Below are 27,869 nucleotides of genomic sequence, written 5' to 3' on the forward strand. Positions count from 1 at the left end.
ATATGCACTGACAATCACTTAAAGCATGATATAAATATTTAAAGCACAGATGGGAATTTCATTTTCCACCTCAAGTCTACTTTCTGAGTAGCTCACTCCAGGTTCATGTTTTGGCCAGTCTGGAAAGGATTGGCTTTCCCTCATTACCTCAACCTCCTGATTTCTCTAGCTCTTGTGGCTCTATGCAAGCAGCTAAGGACTCTTTATGCCTTCTGGGGTTAGGAAATTTCTTCCACCTCCATCCCAACATGGAGTGTCCAAGGGAGGGACTCAAAGACATAACCATTCTATTAAAATCTGATGAGTGGGCTCCTCCTGGTTAGGTGTTAAATTCTCTTTGACTCAGTCTCCACTTGAATTATGTAAAAGAGAATTCTTTTTCTCTGAGTTTTCACCTGTGAAAGAGAATCCTTTATTCCCTTTGTCTATTTTGAGTTAACACTTTGGTTGGTTGGTAGTAGTCTCTCGGTAACCGAGAATGACGATTGTCTTTGTGCATTTTGCACAAAGACACTTGTGCATAAAAGAGATTTAAGTGGAAGAGTCGATGCACAGAGACAGTCCCACTCTCTTGGTGTTGGAAGCCTGGATCCAGAGGTACGAAAGGTCGTTACACCTGGAGACTTCCTCAGCTGCATTGGATGGCCATGTTGTCTTTTGTACTCCAACATGCCCTGAGCACTCCACAGTGCCTTGCTACATCGCCATCTCAGCCGTTGAACCTTCTTGTTGGTTTCTTCCCTCTGTTCAGCCAAAGCAGTCTTCACATGCTGGGTGAGCAAAGCCCTACTTCACCAGGGGTCGATGACCTGATGGCTACCCTCACAAGGTTTAGCTGGCCTGTCGAAGCTGTTGCTCGGGGTGTGGCCGCTGCTGCATGCTAGCAGTTACTAGGAGCCACAAGTGAGAGCTGGGTGTCAGGTGGGGGTCAGCAGCTGGAGAGCTGCTCTAGAAGGGCATGATAAGCCCTCCATATCAGAGATATTACCCTTCTCTGAACACCCCATACACCCCAACACTTTGGTTAATAATAACTTAAGTACTCCTTCTTAGTACCTCACCAGATTGTGAAGACAGGATTAACTCTCCTTTGTCTACTTTTGAATTGAACCAACAAAACTTTGAACACCCTACTTAGTACTAGGTGGAGGAGCTCTCCACTTTTCAACTCAATCATCCAGGAAATGAGAATTCACACCTTAATCAGCCAGGAATCCCTGAACTCTTTTGCTGAATATACCTCTCCAGAAGGTAAGAAGCAGTTCCCACAAACATTGCCAGAAGTGTTGGGCAATTTGGAAGCTGTGATTGGTCCTTGTGAAAAGAGAAAGGGACAAGAAGCCACTATAAAAGACCCTGATCTTCTGGGGTTGGGGGAAGTTAACTCCAAGAAGGAAGTCAGCTTCAAGAAGGTCGGCTCAAGAAAGAAAGTCAGCCTCAGGAATCACCTTCTACTTGAGTCATCATCTTGACCTGCCTCTTGGAGGGAACTTTGGTGAGTGGATAGCTGGCTTTCCCTTTCTGCCTTCTGGAGAGAGTTTAATTCAGGTTGAAGGTCAACAAGTCCAGGCTGAGTCCAGCACCAAAGCAATATTTAGTTAGATAAGCTAATATCTTCTCTATCCTTTTGTATTTCTCTGCTTTCATTCATTCCACCTCTTTTGTAAATAAAAGCTATTAAAGTCATTTAGATTTTGAGCAATAATACTTTGAATTGGCAACTACCATATTATTTATAATTTTCATATATTTTAGTCAAACCATTTAAAATTTAATTCCTACAGTTAGGAGCAAAGAAGGGAGCCAACCAAATGCTTATGGTTGTTTGTCATTTATCAAGGGGTCTACTAGAAAGGGACAGATGGGCCTGAGGTCCAGGGATGGCACATTCACCAGAGGAGATCCAGGGCACACATGGCACAAGGATGCCTAACCCCTGGCATGCTCCCAAGGAGGCAGGACCACTGCTATAAGCAGATTGCCCACTAGAACTATCAGCACCACAAGGATTGGCACTATCTTATCTAAGCTTTTATTACTCCCGACAACTAACAGTATTCTGAACACAAAACTGAAAATATTTCTGCTGTGGGTGTGAGGTAGGTCCTTTAAATGATGAATCAGATAACAAATGAAATCTGAAGTAATATGGGTATCCTTTCCACCTTGTGAATGTTAGGGATATAGCACCCCTGAGATGTAGAAAATCTGAGTAAAATTTTTTGGCTCTCCCTTCATACCAGAGAAGAAGTCTTAATTTTTTCTTTTATGAGGTGTTTACAGTAAAAGAAATTGGGCATATTTATGGTATTAAAAGATAAAATGCTGATATCATATACTATATTATATATGTACATATATATTTTATGCATTTCTGAATTTCTAAAACTTTTTCTGTGTCATCTATGGTTTCTGCAAACTGCCCCCCCCCAAATTCCCATTTAATTTCGTAAGCCAATTCAGTGATATATCAAAACCCTGATGGGAAAGTCATGAAGTAGAAGGGATACCTGTACTTTAGTCTCTTTTCAAGGAACTATATGCCTTATATTTATAACATATTTGCTTAGAAGTCAGAGGTTCATAATATCTGTAAGTGAAATGCATTTTAAAGATATTATAGTTTAACTCCCTAATTTTATAACTATTGGCAGTCAACTAGGGAGTTCCAAGAATGTCTAGACTTATTCATTGAGGTGGATAATACTGAACTACCTGATCACAGGGACTTAACAATACCTACCATATATGGAGGCTCTTGGCACCCGGCTTAGATTCCCAGAGGATAAACTGAAACCAAACCCAGGAATTAGAGATTCCAGATTTTAGTTTAGAAAATGGAACTATAAGCAGTAGGAGTAGAATGTTTCCTGTACTAGTTGGTTTGACATTTTTGTTTTTGCAATGACTATAAAGCTGACATGCCAGCAAAGATCTTCTACATATTTTGTTTTAACTTATTTTTTATTTTTTATTTTATTTTATTCATTATGAACTTAATATTCACCCCCAACGCACATTTCCATATAAAAATTGGAATGGAAAAAGAGAATTCATGTCTCAAATATTTTTATTTGAGTACCTATTATGTGTCAGGTACTTACTAAACACCAAAAATACAAATCCAGTCAGTTCTGCTGTAACAGGACATAAACGTTCTCTGAAAACATTCTGATATACAAAACTGTACAATAAAAATCTAAAGGCTAATGGAGAAGATAATAATAGCTAATATTTATAAAGTGCTTACTATGTGCTGACTTCACAATTGTTTTCTCCTTTGATTCTCACAACTATAGATGCAGAAACTGAGGCAAAAAGAGGTTAAGAGACTTACCCAGTGTCATCCAGATAGAGTGTCAGGCCAGATTTGAACTTGGGTATTCCTGCCTAAAGGCTTGATACATTTAAAAGGTGATAGGAACCTAATAAAAACCAGGAGTATAGTTTTATACTATATATATATGTAGACATACATATATATATATATATATACACATACATACATACATCTTACTCTATCCTTTACATAAGTAGGAAACATAATCAATCTCCACCAAGCAGTAGAGTGAAATTTGAACCAGTAGTTGCTTATATTTCAGTATTTTTAGGCTTTTAATAATTAGGCAATTTATGTGTGGCATATACTGAACTGGGAGTCAGGAAACGTATCCTATGTGACCTTTAGTAATTCCAAGATGATGGAATCAAATATCTAGAGCTGGGGCTTCAAAGAAGAGATTTAAACTTTGGTCTTTTGTCTTCCAAACTCTTGTTCTTTCTCTATTAGAGGCAGTTAGGATGTGTAGTAGGGGAGAGAGGGGCAGGGCTGGTATCAGAACAAACCTAGACTTGGACACTTACTGTTTTGCCCTTGGTCACTCACTTAACTTGTTTAACTCAGTTTCCTCAACTGTAAAACACTGTAGGATTGTTGTGAAGATCAAGAGTGATACCTGGTACTATATAAATGCTATTATTATTTTGGCAGGTAGTGTAGTCTAGTGGACAGAGCCCTGAAGACCTAAATTCAAATCTGCTCTCAGATACTTACTAGCTTTAAGTTAGTTGCTCTGGGCAAATCACTTCCCCTGTCTGACTCAGTCTCTCCAAGTTTACAGTGGAGAAAATAAAAATAGCATCTACTTCCCTTTTCACTGTCAGTTTTCTCATTTGTAAACAATAACTCCCACTTTCATGGTATTATAAAACTTACCGAATTAAGTAGTAAAAATCTCTATTTTGTAGAAAAGGAACCAGAGGTTTAAAAGTAAATAAGTCATTTTGTATTATCATTCACCTAACTGGAATTGATATTTGAACTTCCTAATTAACAAGACCAGGGCTCATACCCTGTTGTCAAATGTGGTTTCTCAGAGTTCTAATATTTTCTGATTCTGCTTTAGATTAAGATTTTTTGTAGAAAAAGGGCACAAATTACATGCAAAAGTTGGTGAGAAAAAACAGCTGAAGAAACCTCACAAGGTCAGGCAGAGCAAGGCCCCTCCCTAATTTGGTCCCAGGCGCGTGCCCTGACCCGGACCCCTGGGAGAGCGCGCGCGTACGCACGCACGCACGCGGCGCTGAGGAGATCTCGGAAAGGCAAGCGGCCACGGCGCTGCGAAGCGGGGACGCGCGTGACCAATGGAGTTGGTGCTTGCCCAAGCGCTACTCTCTCAGAGCCCGGACCCCCGCGCCCTGCTCGGGGCGTTCTGTGTGTGGGAGTCCCCAATCCCTGCAGAGCGCGTGGAGACGCTACGGTTTCTTCTCCAGCGGCTCGAAGAGGAGCAGGAGCTTGGCAGCAACACAAGCACGCGTCCTGCGACGCTGCTGTTGCAGGAGGCTGTGCGCGAGGTCGCGACGGGCCACCTCGTGCCCTTGCTTCGGGGCCTGCGGGCCAACCTGGTCGGGGTGCCGGCCGAGGAGCCCTCGACTCCTCGCGACCGCCGGCGCCGCGTGCTGAGGGCTGCGGGTGGGGCCCTGCGCTCGTGTGCCCGCCTATCCGGGGGTCCCCAGCTGGCGGCCGGACTGGTGCATGAAGCGCTTTGCGACCTGCTCTCCCTGAGGCCTGCTGTAGGCCTGGAGGAGGCAGAGACCCGAGCAGCCTCAGTGGAATGCGGCCGGCTGGGCGCCGAGGAGGCAGTCGAGGTTCTGGTGGCCTTGGGCCCCTGCTTGCGGCCCCACGAGGACCGAGCGCTGCTGGAACGGCTGGCGCGGGCGGCTTTGGCCGTGGCGCTGGGGAACGAGGAGGAAGAGGAATCCGGTGGCGAAGATGGGGCTGCGACGCTGGTGGCGGCACGGCTGCTGCCAGCAATGGGTAGGAGCAGCGCGGCCGCGCTCCAAGCGCTGTGGGACGGGCTCCTGCCAGAGGAGGAGGAGCCGGAGAAGCTGGACTCTGCGCCACCGGCTTTCCGCGTCAACCGGCGGCTGCTGGTGCTGAGCAACCTGGCAGAGAGGCTGCTGCCCACCCCAGGCGTGGGCGGAGCTTGGGATGCCCTGGAGGAGGAGATACCCGATGCGCGGCGGTGCTCGCGCTTCTGGAGAGCTGTGCAGGACGGCTTGGTGCAAGCTGATGGGCTGACCCGCAAGAGAGCCCGCTATCTGCTCCAGAGGGCAGTGGAGGCTTCTGCCGGGTTGGGGGCCGAATGCAGCAGCGGGGCCACTGATGCAAACGGTATATGGTTCTCATCTCAAGGACTCAGACGTCAAACTGACCCAGGTTGGAGGGGTCTTCTTGGATTTAGGCTATTCCCCTCCCATTTCGTTTTGGATTTCCCCGATTTTCTTCTCCCAGTGAAGATCAACATCTAAGGATCTTAAGCAGATGTTGGGGTAGGGTCACTGAGAAGTGACTTGCCCAGGGTAACACAGTTTATGTATAAGAGACCGCCAAGCTGGTCCTTTATAGACTAAGTAGTAACATACTTTAACAAGTTAAAATTAGTTAACTAAAGTTAGTAAGTTAACATACTTTAAGTAGTAACATACTTAAAAGATGTATTAACGTTGCACATCAGTTTTATGATGCATTTCCAGTTGAAATGGCTAGTTTGTGTCAGGTGGCTCTATATGCCAAGCTGCCCTCCAAAACCTGAGCCCTTACTCTCCCTCCCCTACCCCCCTTCTTAAGACCTGAACCCTTAGACCTATTTTCCCTTTCTGTATTTGACCTCACAAATCAATGACTTTACAATGGGAACACCAATGTGTTGCTTACAGATTTTCTGGAAATCAGTAGTTCATAGGATTCTGTTCTGTGCCAAATAAAATAACGGTGCATAAAGGTGTGTATAACAAAATCCGCATAATATAACACAATAGAACCTTTATTGCAATGCTGAAGTTAAAATTTAAGATATTAAATTAGATAGGCCTTTTGGGGCAATTATTTTCTTTGGTCTGTTTAGGACTCCATCACATTAAAGGATTTCTGCCTTTTTAATTTCTTTTGATAATGGAACATTATTATCTATAGATTTAAAGAATGTGAGAGGCTTCTAGACAATACTATCACTTCATAGACATGTTTAAGGTAACAATTTAATAAAAAGAGAATCATTGAGTTAAGAATGATTCTTTTTTTTTCCAGATCTTATGCTTCTATCTTATAATGAAATTGCTATGATAAGAGCATATTAAATATCAAGGTCTCTAATTTTTATTTCCATTATGTTAGACTTTTGTTTTCCAAGTATTGAAGAGAACACTTGACTAGACCCTTTTTTAGAATTCTATCAAAGTTTACAATAACTTTGTATTTGTTCAGTTCTCTTTGAATTAGAATTTCTACCCCTTAGGTGGCATTTGGAAAGTTATTGTGAGCAATGTGCTTCCCCCACTTTTTGAAAGGAATGAATGAAAGTCATAGGAGAAACAGACCAAAGAGGAATAACTTCCTAGATTTTATCATAGATAGTAAAAAAAAATTGCCTGGTCATAAACATACTATAAAGTACAGAGTTTTTGAAAAATAAGAATTGGATATTTGGATGGAGCTTTGCAGCAATTGTGAATGTATTAAATCAGTTCTCTTTTACTGGTAGGATTAAAAACCTCTATTATAAAACTTTTATCAGTCAATTCTTTTTAACAACTGTTCATATATTTAACAAGGACAAGATTATTAATCAACTGATGAAAGTAATCATCAGTTCTTAAGACAACTTATAGTGCTGGAAATCTTTATTCAATTTATTAGTTATTAATTTCTTTTTAGAAAGGCCTGCTGTGTTACTAAACTTTTGCACATGGGCTTGCATTAGATTTTTGTAGACTAGAAAAACATTTTCATAATGCTAATAATAACATTGTTATATGAGGTACCATGATTATTGAATATTTTGAAGTTAGTAATAGGTAAAAATGACTTTTTTTTTTTAAACCTCAGAACCGAGTCTGTTTTGGTGGTCAGAGAAGAAAAAAGAAGAACTCTTGAAATTTTGGGAAAACTATATTTTAATAATGGAAACACTTGAAGGAAATCAGGTAAATCATTTAATGATTTTAACACCATTGCCTTTTCAGGATAAATTCATAATGTAGCAAAATGAAATCTGAAGATTTTCAATATTCAAGATTTGAAAGATAAAAATCTTTTGTTGGCTTTGGTTTAGCAGGATAAAGTACAAGTAGGTGTGTCTCACTTTTTGATAAAATGTGTCCCCAAAAAGTTGAATACAAATCACATTTTTATAGATGAAATTATCTTCTTTTGTATTAATATTATAATTACTTGGATGCACAGTGGGTTTTTTTTTTATTGTTGTTGCAATTAAACATCAATTTCCAGTAATTCCTTAAAATTTAGTTGTTAGATTCCTGGCCTCTCCATAGGAATGATCAGTAAATAAATAAATGTACCAGGAGAGTACTTATGTCAAAGAACCCAATCATGACTTGAAATTTCCACATATGTTTTCCAAAGTTATATGATCCAAATTGTCCCTCTCTTCTTCCCTCCTGGACCTGACAAGCAATTCAATTTGGGTTATACATATATTATCATGCAAAACATATTTCCATCTTATTTATTTTTGTAAGTGAATAATGTCATAAAATCAAAACCCCAAAACATATACGCAAATAAACAAGTAAATCATATGTTTTCATCTGCATTCCTACTCCAACAGTTCTTTCTCTGGAGGTAGAGAGCATTCTTTTTCATAAGACCCTCAGAATTGTTCTGGATCATTATATTGCTTTTAGTAGCAAAGTCTTATCACATTTGATCATTCTACAATATTGCTGTTACAGTTTTCCTGGTTCTGCTTATTTCACTGCATCAGTTCATGTTTGTCTTTCCAGTTCTTTCTGAAATCATCTTGTTCATCATTCCTTCGAGCACAAAAGTATTCTATCGCCATCATATACCACTGTTTGTTCTGCTGTTCCCCAATTGAGGGACATCCCATTAGTTTCCAATTTTTTTGTCACCACAAAAAGTGCAGCTATAAATATTTTTGTACAAACAGGTCCTTTCCCTTTTTTTAAAAATCTCTTTGGGATACAGACCCAGTAATGTTATTACTAGATCAAAGGTTATACATTGTTTTATAGCCTTTTTGGCATAATTCCAAATTGCCCTGCAGAATTATTGAATCAGTTTACAATTCCATCAGCCATGCATTAGTGCTTGACTTGAATTATTTTAATTTATGTTTTGTAAATTTGGATTTTTTAATATTGAAATTTATTAGAAGCAAGGTATGTCAATATTATTGTCTTATAAACATAATTTATAATGCTGTTGAAAGGCTCAGTTCTATAGACCATTTAAAACACCAGAAGTTAGTTTATAGTTGGCTTTGAAATGTATTTTAAAAAATATGTGTACATGTGTGTATGTGTGTGTGAGTATATATATATATATATATATATATATATATATATATATATATATATATATGGAATTAGGAAATACTACTGCAGTGGAAAGAACACTGGACTTAAAATCTGGGTTCCAGCCCTTGTTTTCCACCTTACAACTCATTTACTCTTGGGTATGTGGCTTAACTTCTGGGCCTCAGTTTCCTCAAATGTAAAATGAACTAAGGTTTCTTCTAGTTCTAACATCACATGATTTTTAGAAATGCCCAGCAAAGTCAAATAATGATTCAAGGAGCTTGATCTTCTCATCTTTATGAGGCAGAGGGGTTGTGGAGATACTGAAAATCATGTAGTCAAGAAACTGTACTAAATATCAGGGTGTTAGTTCTGATTTTGCTGCTTGCAGTATTCCTGTGAAAACTCAGAAATTTGTGCCTCAGTTTTCTGTCTTTAAAATAAGGGAATATACTTGCTCTCTCATCAGTTGCCTGTGTAATCTTGAACATATCACTTGATGTTGCTGGGTCTGTTTTCTCATCTCTGAAATGAAGGTCTTTGTCTAGATGACCAACTGTAAGGGCCCTTCCATTTCTAAATTTGTTTCTCTAATGCCTATATATATGTGTGTGTATATATATATATATATATACACACACACACACACATGGCATTACTGGGGATTAAAGATCAAATTAGAACTGAAAGTACTACATGTAAAAGGACATTGAAAAATCACAAAATGGCATATGAAATAGGCATTTTGCACCTATTCTGAGGAACTAATCACCTTTGTTCTTCACAATTCTAGTTCTCTGACTGAACCTATGTACTATTTAAAAGAAGAAATATGTTTAAAATCAATTTTTTAATAATTTGTTCTTAAAATGAATCTAGATCTAAATGTTTTTAGAAGTGTTTGTCATTAATTATAGAAGCTTTTGTTTTTATATTTCAGATACATGTTATAAAACCTGTCTTACCAAAGCTCAACAGTTTATTTGACTGGGCAGTGTCAGAGGAAAAAGGTAATGTTTGCCTTTTCAAAAAGTTGATTTATTCCCAAGCTTTAGAAAAAAATGTCTTTTATGGGAGCTTTACTTTTGCTGCAGCCCTTCATTATTACTTTCAAACATCTGGTTGTTCCTCAGCCATTTCAAGAATTGCCTTTTAGGACCTTTAGAGACAGTTTACTTGAACAAATATCTTAAAGGTATATTGGCATACTAAGTAAGAGTGGTGGTGACTACAAATAAGAATGAATCAGAGTACCCGATTTTATTGAGTATAGATAATAACTTCTAATTGCTACATATCTGGTATTTCTTAGTCAGGAATAGAGAATTCCAGAGTAAATAAAAAATATAGGTCTTGGGGCTTAATCACTACAATATTATGGATGCTTTTCAGTGGAGAATGCATAGAAACTATTTAGGTAATTCTTACTGATGTCTTACAAGACAGTTTTATGAAATTGAAGTACACATCAATGTAATAAGCAAACAAGGTTAACAGTATTTTGTATTCATGTGAATGATTAAGTACTATATTATAATGTTTACATATGAGAATTAACTTGGGTTAGATGGGTTTTAGTACCTGTCTCAGATAATTACAATTTTAATAGGTTGACCCTTTAGGAATTGAGCCTTATTCAGCTTATTGCAGTAATCTTCTGATGCACTGGGATTTTCACAGACCATAAGAATCTTTGGTCCCACCTGGGGCTAGAATTTAATTGAATCCTGGTGTGACTTCACTTAACTATCTAGTATTAAAACGATGCACTTATTATTATGCTTTGCCCATAGCTCTTGGAATATGAAATCAAATGGGAGTGAATGATTTTTAAAAGTTACTGCTGCCAAAGAATTTTAAAACTGTCTTCATGTAGATTTTAGATAATGAACTAATTTACTTATAATATGATGTGAATTGTTCTTGAAAAATCATTTTTATAAAAGAATTAAAGGATAAAAATGTTCATTTCTGAAGAGCCAGAAACATGTACAGTGAATAGAAGAAAGCCAAGACAAGTTTCCATTCCAATTTCCTCATCTAGGAGAATTGGGAGAAATAAATTTTAAACAACGACTTCACAGGGCTATTGTGTGGAATGTAAAACTTAAAATAGTCTGAGTTATTGAATATTGAAAATTTTTATCTCTAATTCTAAATTTATTCCCCTTCAGAATAGAGAATTTCTCTGGTTGAGAGTCTCCAAATGTTGTATGTTGCCTCTATACTATAAGAATGGTTGACACAAATTAATAATGAAATTTGTGAAGTGAATGAAATTTGAGGAGTATTCAATAATTATGCTTCTTTGGATAGAATTCAATACTAACCCACTTCCTACGGAATTCTGCTCTTTAGCGATTAGTAAAATTCATGTACAGTTTTAGATTGTTTGATAACTCAGACCAAAGGCAAATTGGACTTTTGTTTTCACAGCATGTTGGCTCTTCCATCCATCCTGGCATATGTGTATTTATAAAAGAATGTTTGAAAGTGAAAGCAAAACCCTGACCAAAGAAGGCATTATACACTTTTTGGAGCTCTATGAAACAAAGGGTCTTCCAGGTGCACCAGGATTTTCTGAGGTAATGGTAGTGCCTACTCTGTTCCCCATTAGCAGAAGACCAAAAGACATCTGTTGTAGTTTTTTATCCTTAAAGAATTAATAGAACAACCATGGCTATAAGGAAAACAAATTCTATCTCTAAACATAGCTACTATATATATGAAAAACCAATTAATAGCAACATTAACTTATAATATAAATGATAGTCTTGTCTACCCTCATAAGAAGTTTTCATTGTGTTAGTAATATAAAACACATAAATACATCAATGTACGCAAATTATGATTTTAAATAAGGCCTGTTATGTTATGCCTATGATTCAGAACATCTGTATCATGACTATACTTTTTTAAAAATGCAACTCTTTGGGCCATGGTTATCCTAATTATGCTTTTCAGTAATTGCATATAACAAATGCTTATAGAGACTTCCACATAGCATTAAAACTACGTTTGGAAACTATCATTTTATAATAATTTATTGCTTATGGAAAAATACTGATTTTCTGCTTTAAAAAAGGTTTGCTTTACCCTTTTATTATTTTAACACTAACATGATATTTCTAGAAATGCCATATTACTAATTTTATATATATATAATCTTGTTTGTGAGTTTACCATCTTAACCAATGTCCAGCAAAATTCCAGAAATATAATTTAACATTTTTTTTCCTTTAACTTCCAGGTAAGGGGCTTGAATCTTCTCTTGAGCACCTTATTCTCTCTTTCTGTCACTGCCTTTATTCCAGCATGTTACTGCTTCAGGTTCCTTTCCTGCTCCTTGAACCAGCACATGAACCCTCTTCTCAGTATCCCAAACTTTAATATCAGGTGGGCAAATAGCTCTACTGGCTTTATCATTCTGGAAGAATTTATCTGCTTAAAAAATACAACATTGTGTTCCAGCTTCTGTTAACCTTGGAGTCAAGCTTTAGTGTGAGAGAGGTCTGTTTTGTTTATAGCAATCCTTCCTTCTCCCTCTTTAGGATGAATACAAATCAAAGCAGACCTAGTTATTTAACTGTATTTCAGAATTATAATCTCAAGTTAATATAAACCATATGACTTTCTTTTTCAGTTTATTATTGGACCACTAATGGAAGCCCTTTCAGAAAGTTCTTTATATAGCAGGTAAATAATCTAATAATTATAACGCATAACAATAAGTTAAAGAATATGTGTGTCAGATGTTGATATATTGCCAAAATCTTGTGGGATGGATGCCCAACTTTATTTTTTTAAAGCCTTTACCTTCTGTCTTAGAATCAATACTGTGTATTGGTTCCAAGGCAGAAGAGTGGTAAGGTCTAGGCAATGGGGGTTAAGTGACTTACCCGGGGTCACACAGCTAGAAAGGGTCTGAAGCCAGATTTGAACCCAAGGCCTCCCGTCTCTGGCCTGACTCTCAATCCACTGAGCCACCTAGCTTCTCCCTGGGATGCCCAACTTTAAATTAAGAATTTCTCATAATATGGCTGTTAATCTTTTACATTGGTTGTTTTCATATTTCTTACTTTTTTCCCACTTTTTTTCCTTTATCACATTTTTCTTTTCCCTCATTAATAAAAAAAAGACAAATCACCTCTTCTCTCCTTTATTTCTCTTCTTTTTTTCCCCCATTCTTTTCCCACCTCTAGTATGCTTTCCCCTCCAACTTTTGATTTTTCAGAAAGTACATCATCATCAGCATCACACTCCACTCCCCCCAAGTGTCAGTGGCTTTGGAGGCTCTGGCCAGTGTCCTACTATTAGTGAGGACTACCACTGATCTGGAATAAGAGGAGAGAGATTGTGAATAGTTTCTACATTTTTTGTATTCCTGAACTGTATTTTCAAGAAATTTCCACAGCTTTTAAAAGTAATTATCTTTGTAAATATTGATAATATGAAATAGAAGTTAACATTCCTGTGTTCAGCATGCCTTTGTTTGATACTTGTAGAAAGTTCATATTTTCAATATTTTAATAATTCTATTAAATTTATTAGTTATTTGAGGATTTTGTGTTATGTTAATATTTAGCCTAATTTAATCACCGTATAAAGAGCATAGCAATGCTTGATGTGCCAATTATTTTGCAATTTTCAAATAACTCATTACTCTTGAATAGTTTGCTGTAGCAATTAGACAGCTGGAGAGCAGTAAAACCAATGAAGACACTTAATGTTTTCTATAAGGTTTGGAAAACATTTATTATGGCATGCTTTTAGATTCTAGTGGTCTAATGTGTTCAATTAACAGATAATTTTCATGGTATAACCATAAGGAAAAAAGATTGGTAAATGTTAACAACTAAATGCTATAGCAGAAATAATTTATTGCCAATATCTGTCTTAGCCACAAAGATTATTTTTTTATCTAGCAAGACAAAATAAAAATTAATTTTTGGTAATGTCATTTTGGCAACAAAATTTCTCCCTCTCCCTCTCCCTCTCCCTCTCCCTCTCCCTCTCCCTCTCCCTCTCCCTCTCCCTCTCCCTCTCCCTCTCCCTCTCCCTCTCCCTCTCCCTCTCCCTCTCCCTCTCCCTCTCCCTCTCCCTCTCCCTCTCCCTCTCCCTCTCCCTCTCCCTCTCCCTCTCCCTCTCCTCCCTCTCCCTCTCCCCCCCTCCCTCTCCCTCCACAGTACCTGGTACATTTACTTTATTGGATTAGATTGATCTAATTGGTGCAGGTACTTTTCCAAGTATGAAAATACTAATTTATAGTTAATATTAATTCATACTTCCTCATACTCTGTGACTTTTTCCATAGGGAAAAAAGATAGATCTTCCATAAGGGACTACCCAGGATGCCATGGGGCCTTTCTTCTCAGGTCTTTTACCATTCTGTAGGTAGAATATCATAACTGGTTTGTCTATGTGCTGCCTTTTACTTCTACTACATTGCTAATCTACCTTCTTTTCCAAATTTTAACATTTGCAGGATATCTTCTATACATACACATTTTTATGTATTCTGAATTTTAAAAAATAATCAAAATATTATGTAATATCATGTTATGCATAGCCAGTCTCAAAAGGTAAAACATAAGATCCTAAGTTTTAATAATCAGAAAATCCTGATCCATCTTCTAAATGTATTACAGAATAGGATATGGAGTTAAGAAATAAACTTTCAACTTGGTTTAATCATTAAAGACTTCTGGGCCATATAATATTTCATAAAGAGAGCTTATTACTGTTTTTTTTTCTCCTCTGTTATAGGTCCCCAGGTCACAAGATAGGAAGCTGTTCCCCTTTGGGAATGAAATTACAGACATTTTTAGTCACTTATGTTTCCCTCCTTTCAGAAGACATAAAGAGTAGGTTTTAATAGCATATTTTATATTTTTATTCTATATTTTATATGTATATATTTTATTCTATGATTATATCTTTCCTAATTTTTTTCTCAGCATGTGAATCATTTTCATTCTTAAAGTAATTAAACAAGAATTCAACAAACATTTATTAACATCTACTATATATGAGACACTAGCTGTTCGGCATAGTGCTGTTGAATATATGCTGGCTATTGGGCGGTAGAAGGAGACGGGAGTAGTGTGACAACATGTACATAGATAAGTAAATACAAATGAGTTTCAGGATCATTCAGCTAAAAGATCAGAAAAGCACTCATTGATGAGGTAGCACCTTAGCTCAGCGTTGAAGAAGCTAAGGATGCTAAATGTTACAGATGAGTAAAGAGTACATTGTAGGTATGTGGGACAAATTACATGAAAGACATGGAGATGGGAAATAGAACACTGAATTCTGAGAGTTAGCTAGTAGTTCAGTTTGGCTAGAACATGGCTTCTGTGAAGGGAGTAAGTAATATGAAATGAGGCTTAGGCAGACTGGAACCAAATTGTGAAGGTTTTTTAAGTGCTAGGCTAAATTTTATTTTGGGGACAGGTAGTCACCAAAGACTTTTGCCAAAGGAATAACATGGTTAGACTTCTCATTTTAGGAAAATTAGTTTGGCAGTTGGATTAATGGATTGAAGGGGACAAAGTTGGAAGTAGCTCAACTAGTTAGGAGGCTTTTTCAGTAATTGAGGTGAAAAGAGCTTGTATGTAATAGGGTAATAGATATTTTAGTCTAGAAAAGGATATGGGGCAGAGGAATAATTGATTATATGTATACAAATATATCAGTATAGGGAGAGAGAGAGGAAAAAGTAAGGGATAGCCACAAAATTGCAAATCTAGTGACAGGAAAGAAGATAGTTGCCTTAAGTTTTGGAGGATGGGAAATTTTAGTAGGAAAATAATTAGATAATACTATTTCAAGACTGAAAAATTCCTCTCTTGCTTTTTCTGGATGTTCTTTTTCTGTCAGAATTACAGAACTATCTCTTATTATGATTCACTAAGGATGACCACTGTTGTACATGATACATTAGTGTATTAATGCAGGACTCCTAAAGCTAGCTAGTTAGTTTTTTTAGGCCATCTGCTATTTTAATTTTTAGAATGAAAGAGGCTAAAGAAAGAAAATCTGAGCTTAGAAAAGTTTTGAAACTAAAATTCTCAAGTTGACTAACTACAAGAGCCCTTTTTATTTATAGTGTCTTTCTTATTGGCATGTGAGACATACCTTAATTCTTATTTCCAATAAATTTAATCATTGGTGTTGTAGCTCCTTTATGATTTAGATAGACTTGCTTTATATAACAACTTATGAACCAGAAATGTCCAAGATCACTTTCAGTCCAAGAGATTAGGAAGATGAGGTTTACTGATTTGGCATGCAAAGCTGAGATGTCATCCTGTCATACATTATCCTGTTAATAGTAGATGGGACCTAAACATTAGGATACTTTGATTTATTTTCACTTCCCTTTGTAATTAAAATGAATTATTGTGAGGATTAAATGAGATATTTGTAAAGCTATTTGCAAACCTTAAAGCATTGTGTAAATGCTAACAATTTATTAGATTAATATTAATAACAATATTTAAATGGCCTTGGTCATCTATAACCTTTCTATTTCATAATAATTGAATTTACATTGGGATGTTAATATGATCTCTGATAATATATGTTTAGAACTTAGAAAATATTAAAAGGAAGGTGCTTTATGAATATTTTTATTCATTAAGTAATTATACTGTCATTCAAGTTTCTTTTCTTTCCCTTCTTCATTCTCTTTCCTTTATATAAAGATCTTGCCAGGAAAATGGAGCAGAAAGGTCAGTGGGGAGAAATTGAGATATCTGGCATTGAGATGTGGTGTTTGGTAATTGAATCTAGTAGCACTTTGTGGCATGAACTTTTGATCAAAAGATAGAATTTTATCTTGGTTTTCTAAGAGAATCATAATAGAGTATCTTTGGGTTGGGGGGAGTAGGCAAAGATAAAATCAGTGACTAAGCTTTTATTAACTAAAATAAGTACTTAAAAGTGTAACTGGATAATATTGTATTTATTATCTGTCTAGATAGAAGAGAATCACCACAGAAAGAGACTTTCAAACAATTAGTAGCTATTTTCAGTGACATTTTTTGCATAAAGAAAAAAATTCAGGTGTCTTAATGAAATTCTGAATTAAGTAATTATTCAGCAAATATTTATTAAGTGCCTTAAGTATCAGAGCTTTGTGATTGGCACTGGGAATATATAAGATTTAAAGAAGAATCTTTACTCTCATAGAGCTTTATAGCTTAGCAAGAGGATAGAGAACAAAAAATAACCGTAATACAAAACAATGCACAACTACCAAAGAGAAGTGTGAAATATTTAGTATGTGAGGCCAAAGGGGGGAAAACATCATTATCATGCAGGAGGATCAGGTACAAGTTTAAGGTGGGCTTTAAATGATTAGATTGAGAAGAAATATGTTATCTCCACAAGATTAATGAAAAAAGTGAAAAGTAATAAAACTATGAATATTAAATGATGTCATTGTTTAGTAATTATGTAGTAACACACACACACACACACACACACACAGATTTCAGTCCTTGTTCCAGAAATCAAAGAGGAATGTAAATGTAATAATATACAAAAAATTCTAAGTTAACTTGATCAAAAAGAAGTGTTTTTCCCAGTTAATTTTTTTTGTCTCTGCATAAAGGAAGGGTAGATGCTACATTATTTTTTTTCTTAACTCTTTCTACATTTTCATGTCAAACTTCAAAACATGCTATTGAAGTTAATCAGGCCAGTGTAACAACATATTTTCAATATTTTTATTGGGTATATAGTGTACATCAGCATGGTCACTGGGTAATGATGTGTGAGGAATATAATTAAGAGTACTTTAAAAAATTTCTAACTGATATAAATATCTATTTTGATTTTATTATACAGTTTAGTAGAGTGGAATACTTAATTCAGCTAATGAAGGGGAAAAGTAAATTAGAAACATTATTTTCCTATTGACTTTTTTAGGTAGTTTCCTATTGAAATTTATTAAGAAGATGACAAGTAGGCACTGGTGTGCTGTTCCCATTTTATTCCTGTCCCGGGCTCTGGCACATATCCCAAGATGTAAAGTGCTTGGGGTGGAAGGCCTTCTTGCTCTCAGGTAACCAATTATATTCAGTAAGTATGTAGAGCCATGTAATGATAACTGCTAGAACATTGTGAAGGTCTCCTTCCCTGTGTTGCATTTTCTTCACAAATTAAACATTCTGATTTTCTGTTGGGAAGTTGGATCTCCTGGTACCACTGCCATTTGTTTTCATATCTAGACTTTACTTGACCTTGGGGTAAGGGGCAGGGGACTCTAATGTAAAGCTGAGTATTCTGAGTATTCTTTCTTTTATGTATAAATAATATAAAAGGCATAGATTTTTAGGTTTCTGAAACATTTTATATAGCACTTAGTAACATTTGAACATATTAGTGTTTAATTGAGTAAAGATAGAATAATAGCTTGATTTATATGATATAGTATATAATAAAAGGTCTATAGAGTGCCTTACATACATTATCTCATTTTATCCTCATAACAGTCTCCTGAAGTAGATACTACAAATGTTGATCCTGAGACTTTTAAGAGCTGTTAAGTGATTTAGGTTTCTTTTCTCATTCCTTCAATCTTCTGCCCTCAGTGTAACCTGGAGCCTTCCAGATAATGCCATTTCTTTGACTAGACTTTTTTCTCTCATACTGCCCAACTGACTAGTAGCAAAGGAGCTGAGGGGAATTAAAATTCTCCTTGCTCCCTATTGGCACTTCTAGACTTTCCTTCTGTCACTTTCAACAAGTAATCTCTCTACCTTTTGAGTTTCACCCTCATTACATTTTATTCCCTTCTGCAGAACCTGGTGATTGCTAATTGTAATGACCCTCCCAGGAAAGTCTTCTTTTTGTAAATTTAATTGTCTTTCTTTAAAAAAAAGAAAAAGAAAAAAAGAGAGAGAGAATCCTTACCTTTCTGTCTTAAAATTTATATTAAGTATTGATTCTCAGGCAGAAGAGTGGTAAATGGGCTAGGCAATTGTGGTTAAATGACTTGCCCAGGATGACACAGCTAGGGAGTGTCTAAGGTTAGATCTAAATTTAGCACTTCCCATCTCCAGGCCTGACTATCACTTGAACCACTTAGCTTCTTCTAGGCTTTCTGAGAAATGTCCTGCTGTCAATTATACCTCAAATAACCAAATTTCCTAGGCCTCAAACTACTTAGTTTCCATGACCTATTCCATCTTAACTACATGCAGAAAAGAGTTATGTACTTAATCTTTCAATCACCCACAAATGTTCTGCTTCCTTATTCATAAACTCTTAAAATCCCTTTATCTGATCATATCTTTATCATTTTCTCTTTCCTTTTTTTGGATAACCTCTAACCCTTTTTTATGGCTCATCATATCCTCCATTCTCCAGGTAATGACCTCTGCACTAGCTATATTTTCCTCCCTTTCCTGTCTTAAATTTTTGTGAATCAACTGAACTCAAAATTATTTATTCTCAAATTCCTTGCCCCTTGCCCTGTCATTAAAACAAATTTTTTTTAACATTTAAAACATTTTTTTGAGTTTTAAATTCTCTCCCTCTTTTCATTCCATCCTCACCTATTAAGATCAGCAAGTTGTATGATATTATATCTGTGAAATACCCCCTGCCCTGCCATTTTACATTTTGTTAAACCTCAGCATTGGGTTATTCCTACTATCTGCCTTTTCCTACTTAAGTGCCACTGAACAGAGTTGAGGGACATCATGAAACTACTGATTGTTCACAACAAATATATCTAATCTTAACTGGGCTCTCACAGCAGCAAGAAAAGCATTCTATTATTCCCTAATTGATTTACTGTCAATGGATATCTCCAAAGACTCTGTCCTGGACTTCTTTTGGCTCTATATTATCTTGATGATCATATTAGCACCTCTGAGTTCAATGGTCTCTCTGTAGTGTCTTTTCTTGGTCTAGTCTCATATCACAAATTGTTCTTTGGACATTCTGATTTTGATGTTCCTTGGCATCTCAAACTCACCAAGTCAAAAAAAAATTAATTTATTTCCCCCACCCTCTACCCATCATTTCTCTTATTGCCAAAGGGAACCACAGTCCTTCTAGTTATTGGCACATTAATTTGATGTTGGGACTTAGCTCTTTGCTTCGAGGCCAGTATTCCTTTTATAGCATCTTACTGCAACTTTGGATCAAATAATTCTAAAATTTTAAATTAAATATGAAGATAAGGAAGGTAACAGTAATGTTACCAATGAATGCTGCCAGTGGTGGCCAGCAGTAGATCTATGGTCAGAGGATCTGGTTTCAAGTCCTCCCTCTTTTATTTACTAAATATTTGACCTTGGAGAAATCTCTTAACCTCACCAGACCTGAATTTCTTCATCTGTAAAATAAAGAGGTTGGATTAGATCATCTCTAACTAAATAACTATAAAACTTATGGTCTGTGAAATTACTAGATAATTTTGCTTATATAAACATCAGTTTCTAAGTATTAAAGAATACAATTTTTAGGTTGAAATTAAACTTTGGTGGTAGAAGTTTTAATTAAAAATCATAGGAATAGAAAGTCTTACTGATTGCGTTTTCTACCAGAAGAAGTGATAGATACTACATAAATTTTAAATTTATCAGTGCACAGGCATTATTTATGAGACATCATTTAAAGGTCTGTTGTACATTTCTACATTTATGTAATTATATTAAAAGAATGTTTGGTTGTAGGGATGTTCTTCAGTGTACTATGATCACACATCAGATTCTTTTAAGGGGAGCAGCTCAGTGCTATCTTCTTCAAACAGCTATGAATTTGATTGATGTGGTAAGTTCTTTACTTCTCTAGTGTTTCAGTTTATAAGACATTTAGAATCCACTTGTTCATGAATGCATGGATTTAAAAACAAAATGACAAAGGCCCTTTCATTTGAGGGTTTCTTATGGTTCTGAGTTTGAATTTTCCCTTAATTTGTTTTTTACCTCTAAAGCAGGGATATGGTTGCCTATGGTGCAGTAGAAAGATCCAAAGAGAAATCAATTTGGAGGCAGAACTACTTCAGTAATAGTGATATTTTTACCACTTCTCTATCATTTAAAGGAGTAATTGGAATACCTAGAAGAACATTTTCTTTATTATTTAACTTAAGATAAGTTTTTAGAACTTGGAATGGACATAGTTAACAGAAAAGAACAACACTTCTTTGATTAAAAGTGATAGGTTTATAGGATTGGCATCCTTAGTTAAAGTTAAGCTTTGAGTATGATATTTTATATATGATAACTTTTTATTTTTAAGGGAAATAGGTGAGTATAAAGCCTCCTATTGTATTTGTAAATATGTTGACTTTTCCTAATAACATATGAACATGATAGCTTAGATTGAAATGTGAAATTATATAATTTTTTTAAATAGGTTGCCTATTTTAGATTTTACTAGAAATAATGCTATGTTTAATTCTGTGAAATATTTTTTTTTAACTTTTGATTTTTTTTGGCTAAAGACTTTTTTTCATATTTCTTCAGGAAAAGGTGTCATTTTCAGATGTCTCAAATTTCCTCATGTCCTTGAGACAAGAGGAATCCTTAGGCAGAGGTACTGCACTGTGGACAGAGGTGAGATTTGACAATAGTTGATTAGACAATTTAGAATTGTATAAAAATTCCTACCAGCTAGTTTTACAAAAATAATGAGGGAGGGAGATACCTAAGAACTTTGATGTAACAAAGAAAAAAATTTAATAAAATTATTATTTTGTTAATATAAACAGAGGAGAACTCTGTTCCAGTATTCATAATCTTTCCTAAGTAGTTAAAGCTCTGCAGATGATTATGGGGAAACAGAGGAGAATATTTGATAGGTATGTTTACAAGGAGAAGTACCGATGGTGAGTAGATTCCTGATTGGTGTTCGATTATTTGCTTAGGCATAGCCTAGAGATGATTGAAAATGTTAGCCTCAAGGAAAGATGGAAATTAAAGAGAGAAAATTCCCTTTATGAAGACTCAGGGGAATATGTATTTACTTAAGGGAAAAATTCATCCATGATTTTACTATAGTTCAGGACTTTTAAAAGGGTATGGGAAGGGGCAGCTAGGTAGCCCAGTGGATTGAGAGCTAGGCCTAGAGCAGGGAGGTCCTGGGTTCAAATTTGGTCTCAGACATTTCCTAGCTGTGATCCTGTGTAAATCACTTAATCGCTATTACTTAGCCTTTACCATTCTTCTACCTTAGAACCAATACACAGTATTGATTCTAAGATGAAGGTAAAGGTTTAAAAGAAAAGAAATAGGATTATCTTAGGTTTTTTAGCTGTTTTTAAATTCTGTTTTCTCTTTGCTATTTTAATTTAATTGAACAAATATTTATTAAGCATCTCCATAGATGCCACTCTCAAGGAACTTGCTTCCAGTTTAATTAGGAGTTTGTGCCGAATTATATGTCTTAAATACATTTTTGGGATATGTTTTTAATTTGCCTGAATTTAACATGCCAAGTAGTTATTTGGTAGAAAATGAGAGATCCATAAAACTGAAGATAAAAAATGTTGAACAAAATATTCATAGAAAAGTTGACTTTTGAGGAGCTTAAAAGAAAAAGTTTGGTACTTATCCCACCTTTATATTCAGATAACAGTGGAACTTATTTGAGGACCAACTCCCAGGAGAACATGAAGCATGAGACCCTTCTAGTCATCTGTTCCTAAGATATAATATAAATTCCACATTTTTTGTTGAGTTCCTATTCTGTGTTGTGCTTTTTAGTATGTAGGATACAGAAGAAATGTTGAGGATACTATAATTGAGTTGAGGAAACTACCCAAGGTATGAAAGAGTAACAGCGTACTGTAGGATAGTCTTCAAGTGATAAATGATATAACATAAACTGTAAATGTAATAGGAATTAAGAGAAGAGGGGGCCATTGGTTTTAGGTTAATAAGCATTCTGGAGAAAATTGAGATTTTAATAGAATGTGGATATGTAGAAAGGAAGGAGGAAGGTCTTCTTAGCAACCAGAGTAGCATGAACAAAGATGGAGTCAGGTAGAAGTGAACCAAGTATAAAAGGAGCAGTTAAGGGAATAGGTTTCCCTTTAGGACATTTCAACTCCTGCCTCAGATACTTACTAGCCTTGTGACCTTGAGCAAGTCACTTCCAGTTTGTTTCAGTAAAATGGGAATAATGATAGCCCCTACCTCACATCAAATGGAGTAACGTGTAAAGCACATTGCAAACATTAAATAAAGTGCTATGAAAATGCTAGCTAGTGATGGCCTTATCGATGGGAGGAGGCCACAATATTGAAGGCTTAAGAGCCAGGATTAAAAGTTTATATTTGACAAGCAAGCCAGTAGTTAGAACCTGAGTGTGTGACAAAACACTTGACCTAGGGCCTGCATGCTACCCACAACACTCCTGAGTGTGTCCAAACCATATTAAAAGTAATTGGGAAATACCTAACAAAAGAAATAAAAATACAATAAAGCAAAGGCAATATTAATATGTGGTTTTTTAAGTCAATATGTAGCTTGCAGGGATACTTCTCTGCAGTATCATGGCCCATGTTTCTGTTTGAGTGTGACACCACTTGTATACATGGTAGATTAGAAGAATGGAGAGACATGTTTCAGAGAATGTAGCCAGTTCACCTTGAGAGTAAATAATTTCATTCCATTGTAGAATGACCAGAGGCTGCCTGTGGAAGAGACGTAAAGAAGATAATCTAAACACTAATGCAAGAGGTATAGATTAATTTAGTTAAGAGGCTTACTAGTTAGGAAAGCAATGTGACTATTAGAAGACCACCTTCTGGTTGATCTCATCATTTCAGCTGGTGGCCAGAATGTGTTGCTCTAGCTTTATATGTTTTCCTCAGAAGCTTCCCACAGGCAGATTTGAGACATCCTGTTTTTTCACTGCTGCAGGTTTTGCCAATCAGTTCATTCTGGGGTGCTTGAAAGCATTTTATTTTCTATTGACTCATTTACTCATTCATCAGTAGCAGCATCTGAATCATGGATTGTAGCATTTTGCTGTACCAGTTCTGGGTTGCCATCTAGTGATGAAAACACTCAGTTGCAGATGGTGGTTTGACTTCCTAGTGGCCTGAAGGAACAAGAGTCTTTTTTACTGTTGGGCTTTCAAATGTAATTTTTCAGGCACTCAAAATCCCTAAGAATCCACATAAGTGAAATTTCTAAATAATCAAAATTTAGCTCTTAAAGAGCTAAAAATGTATTATATGCTTTCTTATCATAAGACTAGATTGCTGATTCAAGATCATCATTAAGAATTTAGTTATTATACTTTTTTTTTAACCCTTACCTTCTGCCTTAGAATCAATACTGTGTATTGCTTCCAAGGCAGAAGAGTGGTAGAGGCTACCCAGTGTCATATAGCTGGGAAGTCTCTTAGGTCATATTTGAACCCATCACTTCCCCTCTCTAGGCCTTGCTCTCAATACACTGAACTACCCAGTTGTCCCCTATTATATAGTTTTTTAATATTATATTTATATAGTTTTTTAGTAGTGATGACCTTAGGAGTCTAAAAATGTTTACCTTACATTAAGTGGCCCAGATTGCTATTTTGTTTTTTACTTCCTGGTATTTAAAATTTTTTTTTTCTGTTTATTCTTTCAAAGTGAGTTTTCAGTTATTAATTCCTAATGTTGGTATGCCTGCTTATAAAGCATCTTTCCTTCATTTGTTCACTCTGTTCTTTATGATCTGTTGATGATATGCTATATATGACAGCAGATACTAAATTTGTTGAAACTGCATATAAAATATAAATATATTTTTAGGAAGTAAAGAGGAAAAAGGAAGACCTTAGGGAAAGAAAAAGAAAGCCAACAAATAAGGTTGATTCTAAAGAGTAAAATACAGAAGACCTGGGAATGCCAAAGGAAGTGACTGAAGAGACCCTTGAGACTTTGTGAAATTTCTCTTTTTAAAAAAAAAAATTTTTTTTGCTGTAGTTTCCTATAGGGTTTTTGTAGTAAATCCCTTTTAAAGAACATTTGAGGTTTTATAGTACTTCAAAGGAAAAAGAAGAAAGGCAGAAAAAAAAAGGAAATTACATTCTCTCCCCTCAGGAGAACTAGATATTGGGAGGCTAGGAAAAGAAGAGGCAATGGTAGCAATGAAAAAGCAATTGAGGATACCACAGGCCTATAGCCAAGACTTCTTCTGGTTGGGAATGTTATTATGTTATTGATAACATATAGATTATATTGTCAAAAAAAACTGATGTTAGATTAGTATTCATTTCCACAAATTTTCTAAAAGTTATTAAAGAAATAAGTGCTTCCATTTTTAAAAAGTGAATATATATGGAATATATTTGACAAGCAGAGGGAGATGGTAGCCAAAAGAAGGATCAGTTTACAAAATAACAGTACTTCAGATGAGCAATGAGTTGGTTCAAGAAGTGAACCAAAGGAGGGAGAGCAGACTGAATTATTATCTTCTTGAAAATTTAAAGTTTCTTTAAATATCCCAAGCTTTCTTTGAAACAACCTTTTTAATACCAGTGCCCTCTTATTGTCAGTAAGAAACAAAACACATCAGTCTCCATAGAAAATGAATTTCATGCAGAAGGCAGTGGAGAGATTTATAGTGGTTGTATACAGTCTGCTGCTTATAATTAGCAAGAAACTGAAGAAGAATAAAATCTACCAACAAGGAATTACATAAGGTGTCCCAAAAGTTTTTGTGAAGTTTTAAGCTTTAACGGCATAAGATTGCACTAAGACTTTTGGTACCTGTTTTAAGGTCTAGTTGGTGAGGGAGTATTTGTAGTAGTATATGCAAAGCCCCATACCCATAATTCATCACTTATGCAAAGAAGGGAGAAAAGTATATTTTCTCTTCTGTTTTTCCAGGCCAACACTGATCATTATAATTACATAATATTCTATTACATTTTGGTGTTTGTTGTTTCTATTTACATTGTTGCAGTCACCATATGTGTTGTTTTCCTCATGCTGCTTACTTTGTATTAATTCAAATCAGTCTTCTCATATTTATCTGTATTCTTTATGTTCATTGTTTTTTCCCAATGTAATAATATTTGACTATATTCATATTTCACAATTCATTTAACCCTTCCTTAATTAGTGGACATCTACTTTACTTATAGCGTTTTGCTACTACAAAAAAAAGTACCGCTATAAATATTTTGGTGTATATGGGATCTTTCTTTTCTGTTTTTTACCTCATTTGGGTATATGCCCAACAGTGGGATTTCTGTGTCAACAGATTGAAATATTTTAGTTACTCTTTTAGTCTAATTCCAATTTGCTTTCCAGATTGGTTGAATTATTTCATAGCTACATCAAAGTTTCTAGAATTCTTCCAATGGATATTCCTCCAGATGGATATTCCCATCTTTAGCCATCTTTACAAATTTACTGTATGTGAAGTGACACCTTATTGTATTTTGATATGTTTCTCACTAAGTGATTTGGAGCATTATTTTATAACATTTAGCTACTTTGTGTGTGTGTATATATATATATGTATATATATACACACATATATATATTTATTAAATTTATATTTATGCCATGTATATATGCTGTATATTTTTTATATGTACTTGTCTCCTCAATCCAGATATAAGGAAAGGCTTTGGTTATGGATTAGTGATGTGCATTTGTTTGTCATCTGAGTAAGAGCTGAGCTTAGTTCTGAGAAGCTCATCTCATTCCTGAGAAGCCACTTGTAACACTGGATAAATATTTTTGGGTATGGCAACTCAGTAACACCATTTACTAAAGTATTTTGAAGTTCTTGTTCTGCATTAAAGGAAGGAGGTCCCATATTAGTGAACCCCAGATTCATGGAGACCTTAATGGGTCATATCTTTTTAGGTATTTATGACTAGATGAAGTAATTAATATATTTTTTTCATGTCTTAGCTCTGTGACTGGTTGCGGGTTAATGAGAACTACTTTGGAGAAATCCGCAATTGCATTGACTTTTCTGGCAGGAGTTCCTTAAATGTGTATGTACAGAGCCTAGTGCAAGACTATATTAAATCACCTACCTTGGAAAGTAAGTTGGAAATGATTTTTTTGTTGTTGATGAATAAAATAGAAATATTTTCAGGAGGTATTAAATCATCTCTGCAAGTGAAATCTGGTCATAAACAATTGCTAGTTTATTTCAGCAGTAACTTATTTCAATCCATTATGAAAATCATGTCAGTACTGGACTGATCTTTGGGTGACTGCATCATGGTTCCCATCACTGCTAGTGTCTACATTTTCAAAAAGACATTTTCCGAGAACTAGGCAGCACTGTGTTTCTGGTTACCACTGTGGTCATTTTTATGAATAATTAAATGTCCTTAAATGTCTGAAGAAAGAGGTGTCTGTTAAAAGGAGCTCTCCTATGCTTTCCATTGTGTATGTTAAAGGATATTTAAAAGTGACTTGATACATCTGAATACAAAAATGGATTTAAGAAATACAATTTTTGGGGGGTAATACCAACTTTTTTATTTGTGAAGATTATCTCTTGTACATCAAAGTGTTAACAGATTTTTTTCATAGACTTTAAGAGTCAGAATTATTTTTCTTTTCTTTAATCCCTCTTGAGCAAATGTTCACAAAAGAACAATTGGCAAATTCACTATTATTAATTATTGTTAATTATTATGTTTATAATAATTCATTATAATTAATTTAACCTAAAAGAAGAGAAGGAACATTATTAACCATATAATTAGAGGACTATTGTTACATATGATGAAATATTGGGCTTATTGATATGTCTTCAGAGGTCATGACTGGGACCAATCTGATGGGGCGGGACAGATTTTTCTCTTGGGATAAAGAACTTCCTAATAGTCAGAACTGCTCAAAAATGACATGAGCTGCCTCATGAGATAATGCATCTTTCATTACTGAGAGATTGAAACAGCCTGAATTCTTATTTTCTTGAGATGTTGTAGAACAGGGGTCCTTCCTCTTTTTTTTGTGTCATGGCCCCTTTGGAAATCTGGTGAAGTCTATGGATTTCTTCTTAGAAAATACATAGAATAATGGGATTACA

General features: G+C 35.5%; 1 protein-coding gene across 5 annotated transcripts in view; it reads left to right on the forward strand.

Annotated features, from left to right (window-relative positions):
- Nucleotides 1-3,058: 3,058 nt before the first annotated feature.
- The window catches only part of TARBP1 (TAR (HIV-1) RNA binding protein 1), a 118,287-nt gene continuing 93,476 nt past the window's right edge, over nucleotides 3,059-27,869 (forward strand). For 3 of the 5 annotated variants that reach the window (XR_001627950.2, XM_007481595.3, XM_016430246.2), the window contains exons 1-10: nucleotides 3,059-5,719; nucleotides 7,388-7,485; nucleotides 9,782-9,851; nucleotides 11,278-11,426; nucleotides 12,485-12,537; nucleotides 14,608-14,705; nucleotides 17,779-17,914; nucleotides 20,538-20,634; nucleotides 21,333-21,422; nucleotides 26,732-26,867. Coding sequence is in view for 4 of the 5 variants with exons in the window: in XM_007481595.3 (XP_007481657.2) it covers nucleotides 4,645-5,719; nucleotides 7,388-7,485; nucleotides 9,782-9,851; nucleotides 11,278-11,426; nucleotides 12,485-12,537; nucleotides 14,608-14,705; nucleotides 17,779-17,914; nucleotides 20,538-20,634; nucleotides 21,333-21,422; nucleotides 26,732-26,867 (2,002 nt within the window). In the remaining variant the exon portion in view is untranslated. The remainder of the gene's footprint in view (nucleotides 5,720-7,387; nucleotides 7,486-9,781; nucleotides 9,852-11,277; nucleotides 11,427-12,484; nucleotides 12,538-14,607; nucleotides 14,706-17,778; nucleotides 17,915-20,537; nucleotides 20,635-21,332; nucleotides 21,423-26,731; nucleotides 26,868-27,869) is intronic. The other 2 variants (XM_007481597.3, XM_007481598.3) reach the window with 1 other exon arrangement.

Source organism: Monodelphis domestica, chromosome 2 (genome assembly GCF_027887165.1).
Source record: "Monodelphis domestica isolate mMonDom1 chromosome 2, mMonDom1.pri, whole genome shotgun sequence".
NCBI lineage: Eukaryota > Metazoa > Chordata > Mammalia > Didelphimorphia > Didelphidae > Monodelphis > Monodelphis domestica.